This window comes from Petromyzon marinus, chromosome 80, assembly GCF_048934315.1.
Source record: "Petromyzon marinus isolate PM22_M1 ecotype Great Lakes invasive population chromosome 80, UKy_Petmar_22M1.pri1.0, whole genome shotgun sequence".
In the NCBI taxonomy this organism is placed as follows: Eukaryota; Metazoa; Chordata; class Hyperoartia; order Petromyzontiformes; family Petromyzontidae; genus Petromyzon; species Petromyzon marinus.
Window position 1 is genome coordinate 9,649,876 of NC_133746.1, and position 15,685 is coordinate 9,665,560.

Sequence of the window (15,685 nt, forward strand, 5' to 3'; positions counted from 1 at the left end):
CTATGGTTCAGTATGAGTCTCTGGAACTCTGCGGGCCTCGTCCTTCCGATATCAAGAAGCCTCTGGGAGCTATGCACCTTTTAAATCATCTCAATTTAAAACTGTTCTTTCGCGCTGTACGTAGCCAACCAAACTAACACACACAAGAAGCAGCCGCAACGAGAATGAGTTTGTCAACCATAGACGATGATTCCAAAGTGCACTGTAAAAAAATCTCACCAGTGGCTTCCCATCATCGGACGCGAGGAGTGTTCGAGAGCCGCGCGATGACGATGCGGTAAGCGGACGGGGAGTGCGCAAGGAAGACTCACATGGCAAGATGTTGGAGTAGCGGTTCTTGCGAGCGTTCTGCGGCAATTGGGCCATGTCCTTCGACTGATTTTTTCCTTTCTCCTTCAGGTACTGTGGGAGACGTGCATTGTGCTTTTGTTATCGTCCATTCGTTCATTTGTTTCTCAGTCCGCTTGTCCCGCTAGGGTCACGCCGGAAGCGTGTTGAGTAGTGGCGCTCCACACCTCCCTTTCCCTGGCAACAGAATCCAGCTCTACATTACTATACACTACACTACTGTAGACTACTATAAACTACTATACGCTACACTATACACTACGACACTATACACTACTATACACTACTACACTATACACTACACTATATACTACAGCACCACTACACTACACTATACACTATGCTCCACTACAGCAGCGTGTTGAGTAGTGGTGCTCCACACCTCCCTTTCCCTGGCGACAGACGCCAGCTCTACATTACGATACACTACTATACACTACACTACTATACGCTACTATACACTATAATATACACTACACTGCTATACACTCTACAGTGCGCTACTATACACAGACTCCAGCTCTACCTGGGGAATTCCCAGGCGTTCCCAGGCTAGCCGAGTGACACAGTCCCCCGCCAGCATGTTCTGGGCCGGCCCGGGGATCGTCGCCCAGTGGGACGCTGCTGCTGCTGCCCGCTAGAGTTCCAGGCGGAGTCTACCGGGGGGCATCCTTACCAGATGCCCGAACCACGTCAACCGGCTGTCATTATTATTACCGTTCAACTAAGACTATTTAAAACCGAATGATCGTTGTTGTTCATCGTTACCAGGTAAGGCCTCACTGTGGCTAATTAGTAGTGCTTTTTCAGAAGCGACCTGGCTATGACAAATGATAGCTCGATGATAGTGGCTCATCAATACGTGCAAGTGTATAGCGGCAATTCTAGATTTAAAGCTTTCGTGACTGCTAGGATCCATACTCTTTGGTTCTATTTTCACCTACGTGACTGTATAGCGGCAGCCAAATACACTCTCATACGCGTGATGTCGATTCTAAATGTGGAGGGGAAAACAAGAGGGGCCAGGGAGAAAAATCCACGCGACCCACAGGGAGAGAGACGCAAACTTCGCATATACAGCAGGCGTCAGGGTCAGGATCAAACTCACGACCTCCCGCATACCAGGCGACGTAGTTAACATCTCTTAGCCACCGTGGTGATGATGAGAGAGAAAGAGAGACGCAAATTCCAAATATACAGCAGGTATCGTCAGGGTCGGGATCGAACCCCCAACCTCCCGCATACAAGGCGAGGCAGATAACATCTCCTAGCCACCGCAGCGCCCCTTATTCTGCTTTTTCATGAAGCCAGGAGAGCCTCGCCGGAGTCTCGAGACTCTTTTTTAGGAGGCCCCTGCCAAGCGTTTGCAGTCGCAGGGGGCGATGCCGCTGCTGCTGCTGCTGCGCGCTCTACCGATGCGCCAAGTCGTGATCGATTAACAACTTTAAATGTGTTTCTTCATTTGGGCAAGGGTGAGCAAAAGGATTTGGGAAGAGTGGCGACGAGGGGAGGGTATTCCAAAGCGGAGCGACGGGAGCTAAGAAGCGGAGAGATGCAAATGTCGTGCCCTGCGGTGTGGTGGGTGGCTGAGCGGGTTAGTAAGTGGATGAGCGGATGAGTGTTGTCGTGGCCTGCAGTGTGGTGAGTGGCTGAGTTAGTGAGTGAGTTGTTGTGACCTGCAGTGTGGTGAGTGGGTGAGTGAGTGAGTTGCTGTGACCTGCAGTGTGGCGAATGGCTGAGTAGGTGAGTGTGTATGTTGTTGTGACCTGCGGTGTGGTGAGTGGCTGAGTGAGTGAGTTGCTGTGACCTGCAGTGTGGTGAGTGGCTGGCGGGTGAGTGTGTGTGTTGTTGTGACCTGCAGTGTGGTGAGTGGCTGAGCAGGTGAGTGTGTGTGTTGTTGTGACCTGCAGTGTGGTGAGTGGCTGAGCAGGTGAGTGTGTGTGTTGTGACCTGCAGTGTGGTAAGTGGCTGCGCGGGTGAGTGTGTGTGTTGTTGTGACCTGCAGTGTGGTGAGTGGGTGAGTGAGTGAGTGTGTGTGTTGTTGTGACCTGCAGTGTGGTGAGTGGCTGAGCGGGTGAGTGTGTGTGTTGTTGTGACCTGCAGTGTGGTGAGTGGCTGAGTGAGTTGTTGTGACCTGCAGTGTGGTGAGTGGGTGAGTGAGTGTGTTGTTGTGACCTGCAGTGGGGTGAGTGGCTGAGAGGGTGAGTGTGTGTGTTGTTGTGACCTGCAGTGTGGTGAGTGGCTGAGTGAGTGAGTGTGTTGTTGTGACCTGCAGTGTGGCTGAGTGGCTGAGTGAGTGAGTGTGTTGTTGTGACCTGCAGTGTGGCTGAGTGGCTGAGTGCGTTGTGACCTGCAGTGTGGTGAGTGGCTGAGCGGGTGAGTGTATGTGTAGTGGAGTAAAAGATACGCATGGGTAAATTGGCCACATACAGTACATACAGACATACAAGCAGAGTGGGTCACATAAGGTCGAGCAGGTGCTGGAGTCACGGGTGGCGTAAACAAACCAACGTAATTAAAGGAGTCATGGCACGAGGCCTGTGATTGGTCGAGAGGCTGTTAGCGTTAAATGGCGGCGTCGCGAAGTCTGGACCGTTGGACAGGTGCGAGCTGGCGGGAAAATGCCAGCGAGCCACGTGGCAATTAATTAAGGCTGATTGGAAAGGGGATAAAACGCTAGGTGATTTGAACGGGGAGTTGAGTTGTTGTTGGGCAGTTGTTGGCGAGAGGTGGAGAGATGCGAAGAGGAGAGCCGGCAAATGTTAGGGAAGAATAGATTGAGAGCCGAACCCAAAGGACAGTAAATAGCGATAGGGAGAGTTAGCGTTAGCAGAGAGGTAGTTACGAGGGGAGATAGGTGCAGGGAGAGTTACAGATAGAGTCACTGTGTGTGCTGAGATAGCTAGAGTCACTGTGTGTGAATAGACAAGTCACTGTGTGTGCGGAGATAGCTAGAGTCACTGTGTGTGAATAGACAAGTCACTGTGTGTGCGGAGATAGAGGAGGCACTGTGTGTGAGGAGATAGAGAGAGAACCACTGTGTGTGGAAGGAGTATGAGCGGACGGTGCTGAGGTGAATCGGAGTGTCCGAGTTGGCGTAGCGCGAAGAGGAGAAATTATATAGTGTGTGTGTGAAATTATAAAGTGTGTGTGTGTGAAATTATAAAGTGTGTGTGTGTGTGCGGAACGATGGAAATAAAAGTGACGGTGGAAGAAAGGCGGTTGTCGTCCGAGTAAATTCACGGCACTACATATGTGTTGTTGCGACCTGCAGTGGGGTGAGTGGCTGAGTGTGTGTGTTGTTATGACCTGCAGTGTGGTGAGTGGCTGAGCGGGTGAGTGTGTGTGTTGTTGCGACCTGCAGTGGGGTGAGTGGCTGAGTGTGTGTGCTGTTGTGACCTGAAGTGTGGTGAGTGGCTGAGCGGGGGTGTGTGTTGTTTTGACCTGCAGTGTGGTGAGTGGCCGAGCAGGTGAGTGTGTGTGTTGTTGTGACCTGCAGTGTGGTGAGTGGCTGAGTGAGTGAGTGCGTTGTGAACTGCAGTGTGGTGAGTGGCTGTGCGGGTGAGTGTGTGTGTTGTTGTGACCTCCAGTGGGGTTACTGGCTGAGCGGGTGAGTGTGTGTGTTGTTGTGACCTGCAGCGTGGCGAGTGGCTGAGCGGATGAGTGTGTGTGTTGTTGTGACCTGCAGTGTGGTGAGTGGGTGAGTGAGTGTGTTGTTCTGACCTGCAGTGGGGTGAGTGGCTGAGCAGGTGAGTGTGTGTGTGTTGTTGTGACCTGCAGTGTGGTGAGTGGCTGAGCAGGTGACTGTGTGTGCTGTTGTCACCTGCAGTGTGGTGAGTGGCTGAGCGGGTGAGTGTGTGTGTTGCTGTGACCTGCAGTGTGGTGAGTGGCTGAGCGGGTGAGTGTGTGTATTGCTGTGACCTGCAGTGTGGTGAGTGGCTGAGCGGGTGAGTGTGTGTGTGTTGTTGTGACCTGCAGTGTGGTGAGTGGCTGAACAGGTGACTGTGTGTGCTGTTGTCACCTGCAGTGTGGTGAGTGGCTGAGCGGGTGAGTGTGTGTGTTGTTGTGACCTGCAGTGTGGTGAGTGGCTGAGCGGGTGAGTGTGTGTGTTGTTGTGACCTGCAGTGTGGTGAGTGGCTGAGCGGGTGAGTGTGTGTGTTGTTGTGACCTGCAGTGTGGTGAGTGGCTGAGCGGATGAGTGTGTGTGTTGTTGTGACCTGCAGTGTGGTGAGTGGCTGAGCGGGTGAGTGTGTTGTTGTAACCTGCAGTGTGGTGAGTGGCTGGCGGGTGAGTGTGTGTGTTGTTGCGACCTGCAGTGTGGCGGCTGAACACAGTGTGGACGGCCGTGTCTGCGGTTCCTCCGCGCGCGTAACGAACTACCCACCTCGAATTCCAAGGAGTATAAGTAGTTGGTATCTTGGCTCAGCTTCATCACGTGAGGCTCGAACTGAGTGGCGAACACAGGGCTGTGACAAAAGATAAATATCACTACTCCACACTCTCTTGTGGAACACTTAATACACCATCGGAGGAGCAAGTGCCGTTCGTGAGCACCTCACTCACTCAGTCATCCACTCAGTCATTCACTCACCCATTCTCTCAACCGCACACCCATCAACTCACTCACTCAGCCAATCACCCAACCACTCACTCACTCTCACCCACTCACTCGCACTCACACACTCTCTTACTCACCCATCAACTAACACATTCTCTCACACACTCACTCACCCATGCACTCACTCACCCAATCACCCATCCACTCACTCATCCAGTCACTCACACACCCAATCAAATTTTGATTTAAAGCTTTCGTGACTGCAGGGATTCATATTCTTCGTTCTTTCGGTAAAGTCTCGTAGAAGGGAAACAATAAAATAAAAATATAGATTTATAAAACAATAAAATTATCACGACGTTCGACTACAACACAAGCAATCATCATCAGGTGTTCACACATATTTTTTATTATTTTCTTGTTTCCCTTCTACGTGACTTTACCGAAAGAACCAAGAATATGAACACCCAATCACCCATCCACTCACTCACAACACCAAATCACTCACTCACACAGTCTCTCACCCACCCACCCAGACTAATATACTCTATCCTTTTTTTTTTACCAGGTAAGACCCACTGAGCTTCATAGCTCCTATTCAGAAGCGACCTGGCCACACGTCATGACAGCTTTAACAAAATGGCCAATATCATCATCACCATCGTCACGTGGACATTTGCAGCAGCAGCAGCCAAATGCTCTAATATGCGCAGAGAAGTCGATTCTAAACGCGGAGGGGAAAAACCGGAGGAGGACGCCGAGACGAAATCCGCGCTCCGCGTTGAACCTAGGGGAGGGCTCGCACTTTGGCGACTTCTTAGCTTGTTGCGTTACTTGTTGCACGCTTTTATTTAACTCACTGTCTGTTGTTGTCGTCGTTGTCGTATCCTCAAATCTTGTAACTCAATGTTAACCCACTTCCCAAGGTGGTATCGACTGCAAACTTGGTATACTTGTGTCATACTGATGGCAATACTATATTCTATCATTAAAAATAAAAAAAATATAACATTTTTAAACATTCTTTTTTGCATGTTATGTTTCGGCTGGGGCCTAATTGTCCATGGTCAACTGACGTTGCCTGTAAATCACCACGGTCCCCTTAAGTTGTGGCAAGCTTCGGGGGCCACTTCCTGGAGTCGTGGAGTTTTGCCATTACGAGTACGGGACATTTCATTAAAGCGTGTTTTTTGTTAAAAAGAGTATCTTTAAATATTACTTGTTTTATTCTTGGAACGCAATCGAGAGTCGCAATGCCAAAAAGTTCGAAGGAGGCAGAATCCGTCGGGCAAAACAGATGGAAGGCCATGGCCGATCGCTGCGTCTCCAAGCTGCCAGCGCTGTCACAAGACGATCTCTGCCCCGTACAGCAGCCACCGCTCTTGCAGCGGATTGTGCGGCGCGCTCGAGAATTGCCGTTATCTTTTCCCCCTTCCTTTCGCCTTTCATTCATTTTGCCTGCTTACATTCGTGCACCGTCTGTTGTGCGTGCGTGCGCACGTGTTTGGCAGGCTGCGTCGCGGTTAGCGCTACGCTGCGCTACGACCCCGGCGACCCGAGCCCTATTTCCCGCTCGCGGCCCAACACCGGCGACGATCATCGGAACCGGTCCTGGGCCTCCCCTCTAGGTCGACTCAGCCTCAAGTGAGTACCCAGTGTGATGTGTAGTAAATATCGCCGCTGGCGGAGACAAAGGAGGCCGGGCGGGCGCGTTGCCAGCCACCCACCAACCCCCTCGCGTGCCACAGCGCCGGCCTTCGTAGGTGCTGCCACGCGCTTGCCCCAACGGTCCCGTGAAGGCTACTCCGGGGGGAAGCGGGGGGGTATTCTTTGTCTTTGTGCCTCGTGACAAGGCTGTGGAGGTCTCACCTGGGATTATAGGGCGCCGGTTGGTACCTGCTGGTCCGCAATGACGACCTTCCACTCCTGCGACGATACAAGGCAGAGGGGGAGGCAGAGAGGGAGGCAGAGGGGGAGGCAGCGGAGGCAGTGGCGGTGGTGGCGGCGTTACACTCGGACAGAAGGAAGTTCGGTGGTGGCCGCGGCAAATGCGGGGTAGGATTAAGACAAGCACGAGTGAAACAAAGAGGCCACGTTTTGCAAGCTTGCGCGCGCGCGCGGCGAAATTCAATGCAACGGTTGGGAACGGGTGGTGGGATAGGCACAGCCGCAGAGCGCATTTGGAAAGTATCAATATATGTACGTGCATAAGCAAAAGAGAGCGGTCCCCCGGCTAACGGTGGCATCGCAATATATCCGTCTAAACCCATACGGTCTTACCCCGTATTAAAGTCGTTTCAATACGGGCAAAATAATTTGTGTCTACTTGTTTGTGTTTCTCCCTTGTAATGACGCTTCACCGTAGTTGCAACGCAGAATGCTTCACCGTAGTTACAACGCAGAACGCTTCACCGTCGTTACAACGCGGAACGCTTCACCATTGTTACAACGCGGAACACTTCACCATTGTTACAACGCGGAACATTTCACCATTGTTACAACGCGGAATGCTTCAGCATTGTTACAACGCGGAATGCTTCACCGTTGTTACAACGTGGAACGCTTCACCATTGTTAATACGCGGAACATTTCACCATTGTTACAACGCGGAATGCTTCACCGTCGTTACAACGTGGAACGCTTCACCATTGTTACAACGCAGAACGCTTCACCATTGTTACAACACGTAGCGCTTCAACATTGTTGCAACGCAGAACATTTCACCAATGTTACAACGCGGAACGCTTCAGCATTGTTACAACGCAGAATGCTTCACTGTCGTTACAACGCAGAACAATTCACCATTGTTACAACGTGGAACGCTTCAGCGTTGTTACAACACGGAACGCTTCAGCGTTGTTACAATGTGGAACACTTCACTGTTGTTACAATGCAGAACACTTCACCATCGTTACAATGCGGAACGCTTCAGCATTGTTACAACGCGGAACATTTCACCATTGTTACAATGCAGAATGCTTCACCATCGCTACAACGCAGAATGCTTCAATGTTGTTAGAGTGCAGAATGCTTCACCGTTGTTACAACGCGGAACACTTCACCATTGTTACAATCCAGAATGCTTCACCGTTGTTACAACGCGGAACACTTCACCATTTTTACAATGCAGAATGCGTCACCATTGTAACAACGTGGAATGCTTCAACGTTGTTACAATGCAGAACGCTTCACCGTTGTTACAACGTGGAATGCTTCACCGTTGTTACAATGCAGAACGCTTCACCATCGTTACAACGCGGAACGCTTCACCGTCGTTACAACGCAGAACAATTCACCATTGTTACAACGCGGAATGCTTCAACGTTGTTACAATGCAGAATGCTTCACCGTTGTTACAATGCAGAACGCTTCACCATCGTTACAACGCGGAATGCTTCACCGTTGTTACAACGCGGAATGCTTCACCGTTGTTACAACGCGGAATGCTTCAACGTTGTTACAACGCGGAATGCTTCAACGTTGTTACAACGTGGAATGCTTCAACGTCATTACAACGCGGAACGCTTCACCGACGTTACAACGCGGAATGCTTCACCGTTGTTACAACGCGGAACGCTTCACCATTGTTACAACGTGGAATGCTTCACCATCGTCACAACGCGGAATGCTTTACCGTCATTACGATGCAGAACACTTCACCATCGTCACAATGTGGAATGCTTCACCGTTGTTACAATGCGGAATGCTTCACCGTTGTTACAACGTGGAATACTTCACCGTCGTTACAATGCGGAACGCTCACTGAAATATTCCAATGGATTTGCGCCGTGATTTGACGCCACTCGCGCCAATCGTGATGACTATCATGGGGAAAGATATAAAAATATTAGAAAAATAAAAAAAATACGCCAACATATTTTTTTTTAAAGAATACAAATTAAAAAAGCGTAATGCTGAATCTAGACTTGAGGAATCCGATGAGCTGTAAAGCTCTCTTTTTTCTCACAGACGCCCAATAAGACAAACACGACAAGTTGCACATGAATATTGAACGATCCACATGACGCGGGTGAGGATCAAAAGTTGCCAATCACATTCGCCAGTGTGGTTGCAATCCAGCGCGAATCCCTCTGCTTCGGAATACTTTTTTTTTCGGACAGCAGATTCACAATGTCAGGGGAGGGAAACGCGGTCGCTTCCAAAGCGTCGGCGCCCACGTTGACCTTCTTTCCGCGCCGTACGCAGCCAACTGTGCTAATCGAAGAGCACGGGGATTGGCTGGGTGTTGCAGTGGCGGGTGGGTGGGTGGCGGGGGACATCATTTACCTGTTTGATCCTGTCTGCTTGCCGAACGGCCTGCAAAGAGAGAGAGAGACGAAGACCCCGCGACAGCGTTAGCGTCTCCTTCAAAATCGACGATGGGAGTCCAGCGACTTAGCAGTCGTGGGCGGGGGTGGGGGCGGGGCACAGGTGGTGGTGCGTCTGCCAGCCATCTCCGTCAGTCAACCCATGGCACCTGCTGGGTCTGTCCTGTGACCTCCTGCACCTAGCCTGATACAGCAGTCAACCCATGACACCTGGATAGGTCCCGTGACCTCCTGCACTCAGCCTGGCACAGCAGTCAACCCATGGCACCTAATGGATCTGTCCCGTGACCTCCTGCACCTAGCCTGGCACAACAGTCAACCCATGGCACCTGCTGGGTCTGTCCCGTGACTCTTCTGCACCCAGCCTGGCACAGCAGTCAGCCCATAATACCTGAACTTTCCTCCTGCCAGCGGTGAGCCTTTCACACTTCACGTGACGACCTCAAAGAGCACCTAGCCTGGCACAAGCGCTGTGGTGATGTTACCGCCACTTACGTTGTTGTTGTTGGTGTTGTGCGTGCGTGTCTGTGCATGCAAGTGTAAAATGTGTGCGTATGTCTTTGTGTGCATTCCCTGATAGTGTATCGGTTAGTGCACTGCGCTGTGTATCAGTCGACCAGAGTTCGAATCCCGCTCACGGCTAACGCGGGCGCCGATTACCTGAACCGGTTCTGGGCCTCCCTCCCCTAGGCCGACTCAACCTCAAATGAGAACCCGGTGCAGTGTGTAGTGAACATCGCCACCGGGGAGACAAAGGCGACCGGGGACGTGGTGCTGGCCACCCACCCGCCCCGTGCGTCTTTGCCGGCCTTCTTGGGTGCCGCTGTTACTCACTACCACGAACGGCACTTGTCCCCGCAGCCCGCTAAGGCCACGGGGGAGAGATCCGTGTCTTTGTGTGTGCGTGTGTGTGCGTGTGTGTTGCGTCCCCCCCCCCCCCCACCACCCACACGTACAGCTGGTTCCGCTTCTTGTAGAGGAAGAAGCCCCCAGCGGCTAACGCCGCTCCGGCCAGCAACCCTCCAATCACTCCGCCTGCCACCGCGCCGGTGCCTTGGAAGACTATGGAATTGGGGGGCAGGGGGGGGACAAAAGGGATTGCCCAGAGCGGGGGGACAACAGCTGAGCGGTAGCATTCTTCCGCTCTCTCTTGCAGAAATTCGCGGTTCGAGCACCGCGGCTGCCCTGGTTAATACCACGTGTGTCATGATCTTCGTCATCGTCACCCACGCAGCGTTATCAACCGCGGACAGTGGCGATGTTTACTGCGCACCGCACCAGGGCACTCATTTATAGCCGAGTCGTCCTAGGGGAGGGCCCAGGGCCGATTCGAATGTTCGCCACTGTTGCTGGTCGCGAGTGGGACTCGAACTCGGGTCGCTGGGGTCCGTATGCGCTGCGCCGTGTCTACGTTTGTATGTTGAAGTTCTTTTACACCCGACCAGGCCAACCGCGTGAATCGGAGATGCGGGGGGAAGGACAACAAACTAAAGGACAACAAGAACAACAACAAGCAGTTCAAAATAAATGAGTTCGTCAATCTAGATGATGATTTAAAAGCGCACAGCTCCGGTGGCTTCCTAATATCGGAAGGAAAAAGCATTCCAGACGGCCACAGAAGCGAATCTGACAGCGCTGCGCGATGCAGTGACCACCGTCTTTGTTCGGCGGCTGAGCCAGAAGCTGCTGCTGCTGCGAGGATGACATCCGCTCCTCAACGAGATCAGCGAGTGATTGCCGTTCATTTTTGGCGAGCACTCTGTGTGTGTAATGAGTGCGACCTTATCATGTATTCGTTCAGCAATCGGAAGCTGGCCAGAGGCAATGCTCCATGGGGTGGGTCGCAGCGTAACATCTCCCGACATGTTAACTACCTCGCCTGGTATGCAGGAGGTCGTGGGTTTGATCCGGACCCTGACGCCTGGGGCCATCTGGAACGCTCTTTCTTCCAATATTAGGAAACCACTGAAGCCGCGGACTTTTAAATCATCATCTAGATTGACGAACTCACTTTATTTGAACTGTTTTTTAGTGTTTAGTTTGTTGTCCTTCTCCCACACCTCCGATTAGCACGGTTGGCTACGTACGGTGAGAAAGAAGTTCAACGTACATAACTTCAGAGGTTGTGTGTTCTCACTGTGGTCGCGTGGATTCTCCTCCGAGTCCTCCGGTTTCTGCCCCCCACATTTAGAATCGACGTCACGCATTCCAAGTGTTTGGCTGCTGCTACAAATGTCCACACGATGATATCGATGACTATAAGCCACGTTGACGATAGCCAGGTCGCTTCTGAAAAAGGGTTACATAGCTCTCAGTGAGCCTTACCTGGTTAAAAAAAATATATATATAGTACTCACCGACCAAGGTGAAGAATGGCAGAGAGAATAAAGTGTCCCTGAAGAGGGCTTTGCTCCCAGCGCGGACGGAGCGTGCGCCCGGGATGTACGTGTATGCACGGAAACTGACCCTGTGCCACCAGAAAGGATGGAGGGGTTCGGGAGGGGGAGGTCGCACGGAAAAGCAGGACAGCACGGCGCCACGGAGGGTTTCAATTGAGAAATTCACACCGCACGTCAGGGCGTCTGATTGGCCCACGCTGCTGCGCTGTCGCGTTCATATTCTGATTGCGTTACAGTGAATAAAAAAATATAAGAAGGGGCTTCAACACACCATGTCAAACCCACACGGTTCACCCCGTATTCTTGTACAAGGAAAATTGAGTTTTCAGATCTATATGGCGTAGAGCCGTTTCAATACAAGCAAACACTTTTTTTTAATGTCTATTTGTTTGCGTTTCTCCCTTGTGATGGGGCTGTGTAGGATGAACGTTGCGATTTATAAGGGGCACGGGGTGACCAATGAGGTCTTAATTGGTCTGTAATAAGGTAGGGTACTGATAAGGGGTTGACAGGTGTGTAGTAGTGTAGTGTATAGTGTAGTGTAGTAGTGTACAGTGTCGTGTATAACAGTGTATAGTGTCGTGTATAATAGTGTATAGTGTAGTGTATCGGATGAACGTTGAGATTTATAAGGGGTACGGGGTGAGCAATAAGGTCTGAATTTGTCTGTAATATGGTAGGGTACTGATGAGGAGTTGACAAGTATGGGCTTCAACCCCTTTCCTGGTGATAAAAGGTGTTAAGATTTCGATTTAAAGCTTTCGTGACTGCAGGGATTCATCTTCTTGGTTCTTTCGGTAAAGTCACGTAGAAGGGAAATAATAAAATAATAAAAATAAAACAGCGCTCATTAGAGCGCTGTCTTTCCGACAGTTCTGTTTCTTCACCTGAGGACGGCTGCTTGTGTTGTGGCCGAAACGTCGTGATAATTTTATTTTATTACGTTTTTTATTTTATTATTTCCCTTCTACGTGACTTTACCGAAAGAACCAAGAAAAAGGTGTTAAGATGTTTGAACGCCCAAATAGACCCCTACACACACACCTATTGCAGAGACATCATCAAGACTGCAGTCGCCACGCAATATGCTGTTAGTGAAACATGCAAATGAACATGCTATGACATTACAGTAGAATCCCCTCTTAATGACGCCAATTGGTTTCCACAAAACCCGGTCATGAAGTGATTTTGTCATTAAGCGACTATAGGAAAAGTTTAAACACTTGATATTAATACGTAAAGATAAGCAACAATATTATACGCACATTTTAACATGTAAGATTTCGCGACCAATATAATTCATAAGAGGTTTTTTTTGGGGTTAGATCACGTAAATATATAAATGTGTCATTAAAACCTGCCACCACCCGACACAGCCAACTAGTAAGGGTAGTCACACCGGTGTGTTGGAGAGCCAAGCCACAACATTTACAATCTGAGTACGACGTTTCGCCACTAATTACAACCAGCTCCATCAATGCATTACAACAGCCCATCGTTAGCAGGGAAATGGCCGGTAAGAGAACACATTGGGCTCTACTGTATAAAGGCACTAAACTACACTATACAAAACACAGCTATACACTATACTACTATACTCTACACTACTATACACTGCTATACACTACACTACTATAAACTACTATACACTACACTACTATACACTACACATAGGGCTCTATGGAGGCACGTTGTTAAGCGATCAGTTGTTAACAGGGGGTGCTCGTTAACAGGGGTTCTGCTGTTTTCGCATTGAAAGCGATTGGCCTACACCAGAGACAGCCTTCTTCATGGCCTAGTGCAATGAGCGGGGCAGCCTTACAACAACGCCGCCGTATATTTTCGCTCGGCAACCGGAAGCCAATGCAGCTCGGTGAGCAACCGGACGGACACCAACAGTGTCGGATGGCGCAGTAGCCCCGTCACCACGCGTGGCCTCAAGGAGCACCAACGACAAAGGGATGTGTATTTGTGATAACGACAAGGTGAACTTTCTCTGACAACGCACCTGTACTTCGTGTTCGGCTTCAGGGCACCGTCGACGAAGCCGCCGTTGGAGGCGCCGGTGCCGACTGTGACCGGCACGATGGCGCTCTGGCTTTTGCACTCGGTGGGGTAGACGCGGTCGTCCACCTGGTACACCATCGTTTTGCCGCTCGTGTAGTCTGAGTACTTGTCCAGCGGCCATTTATTTTCGGGTTTGTCGACGGTCATCTCTGCAAGCGAAGGGACGCGTCGGCCATCCGGTGTGGCGAGGTGGAGATTTATCTTAGGGGACCGTTCTTTTTTGTTGCTTACCAGCATCCGAAATAAATAATAAGTTTTTAGTCCTTTTCTGGCAATAAAGTAACCGGCTCAACCCGAGCTATGAGTGCTCTGACGCTTGCATTGCGTTTGTTATTACTGTTTGCCTTTTGGCGATGTTCTCTGGTCGAACGCTGGTGCAGAGACAAGGCGGGGAAGAAGGCTGCTGCTATCTTTGGTGTAGGCCGATCAGTTTCCAAGGCAATGCATCAAACATTACCAGAGCCATGCTTGTTGCACGTTTTGCCACAAGTACTGCGTGTGGTTAATGCAGACGTGATGCCATGCAAAAGGTATCTGTTTGGTGTTTGAACACCTTAACACCTGCAGGTCTGAGATTTGTCAAATTTCCCGTGGTTGCCCCATAAAATATACAAGCAGCAATACAGAACGTCCTCCATTTACATCGCTCCTATCAATATTAAACGTTTCCCATTCTTCCAATTCCGTTCCGACGACACATGTACACATACATCATCAAAACTAAACAGGAAGAAAAAAGAAATAACGATAACTTTACCGGTACCGAGGCTCCCCCCAGGGCAGGGCACGTGGCACAGTTTTGGCACCGGCTACCATACAGTGGCGGCGGTCGTGTGGCTACGCTTCTCTGCGGTGAGTAACGACGCCTTGAAAAACAACGGTGCTTGCTACTAGGCCTCTCTAAGTGAGATGAACCACAAGTCGCTTGCACGTTCCAAGATTCAAAGATGAGCGGATTTGTCTCCAGATCCTCGGGTTTTTCCCTCCAAATTTAGAATCAACGTGACGCGTTTTGAGTAATTTGGCCACTATACATTTCCACGTGATGACGACGACATCGGCCACGTCGTTGAGCTATCATTTGTGGCCAGGCCGCTTCTGGAAAAGAGGTACAAAGCTCGGTGGGCGTTACCTGCTAAAATAGAACATAGCTTCATTAGTTATCATCTTTCCTGCCCACGTACCCACGGACTCCTTGATGATGACCGTGTAGTACTTGAGGTCGCCGTTGGTGGTGGCGAACCAGCTGCAGTCGAAGAACAAGGTCAGGCTGCTCGAGGTCGCCGTGTTCGGCATCGAGTTTATCGTCACCGACTCCGAAACGAGTGGCGGAGCTGCACTCGGCCACAGCGGTCGGACACATGCACAAAGACAAAGATCAACCCGCGTAGCCTTAACAGACTGTTGGAGCAAGTGACGTTATCGAGTAGCAGCACCTATGAAGACCGGCACTTTGGCACACGAGGGGGTGGGTGGCCAGCACCACGCCCGGCCGCCTTTGTCTCCCTTGTGTGGCGATGTTTACTACACACCACCCCAGGTACTCGTTTGAGGCTGAGTCGACCTAGGGGAGGCCCAGAAGCGATTCAGGTAATCATCACTCGGTTGCTGGTGGTCGTGAGCGGGGAATCGAAGCTCGGGTCACCGAGTTCGCAGCGCGGCGCGCTGACCGCTACCGCTCCCCGCACACACACGCCCACCGGATCAGCCGGTAAGGTCAAAGGGTCGTGGCACGGCCCCGTGAGCACTTTGCCCGTGCTCATCGCTTTGCGGGAACGTCGCAGACTCGACGTAGCTTTGGAAAGCCCCCTCTACGAGGGCGCTTTGGTTGACTCTCCGATGTAGCAGCTACAACGCGATGAGCGTGTTGGGGGGTGGGGGGAGAGAGTAAATTTGTCTATAACGCGGATGCGAATTAGATGCAATGCGATCGAGCAAACGGAACCACGTTGCGCGCGCGCGAGTAGGAACAAGCGGTCGTAACG

General features: G+C 51.0%; 1 protein-coding gene across 5 annotated transcripts in view; it reads right to left on the bottom strand.

The window, feature by feature from the left end:
• The window catches only part of LOC116957659 (receptor-type tyrosine-protein phosphatase beta-like), a 91,163-nt gene that overhangs the window by 18,558 nt on the left and 56,920 nt on the right, over nucleotides 1–15,685 (bottom strand). For all 5 annotated transcript variants that reach the window (XM_076057244.1, XM_076057247.1, XM_076057243.1 and 2 more), the window contains 8 exons: nucleotides 14,885–15,034; nucleotides 13,642–13,849; nucleotides 11,592–11,701; nucleotides 10,191–10,296; nucleotides 9,194–9,223; nucleotides 6,776–6,832; nucleotides 4,733–4,814; nucleotides 312–402 (listed from right to left, as the gene is read on the bottom strand). In XM_076057244.1, coding sequence (XP_075913359.1) covers nucleotides 312–402; nucleotides 4,733–4,814; nucleotides 6,776–6,832; nucleotides 9,194–9,223; nucleotides 10,191–10,296; nucleotides 11,592–11,701; nucleotides 13,642–13,849; nucleotides 14,885–15,034 — 834 coding nt within the window. The remainder of the gene's footprint in view (nucleotides 1–311; nucleotides 403–4,732; nucleotides 4,815–6,775; nucleotides 6,833–9,193; nucleotides 9,224–10,190; nucleotides 10,297–11,591; nucleotides 11,702–13,641; nucleotides 13,850–14,884; nucleotides 15,035–15,685) is intronic.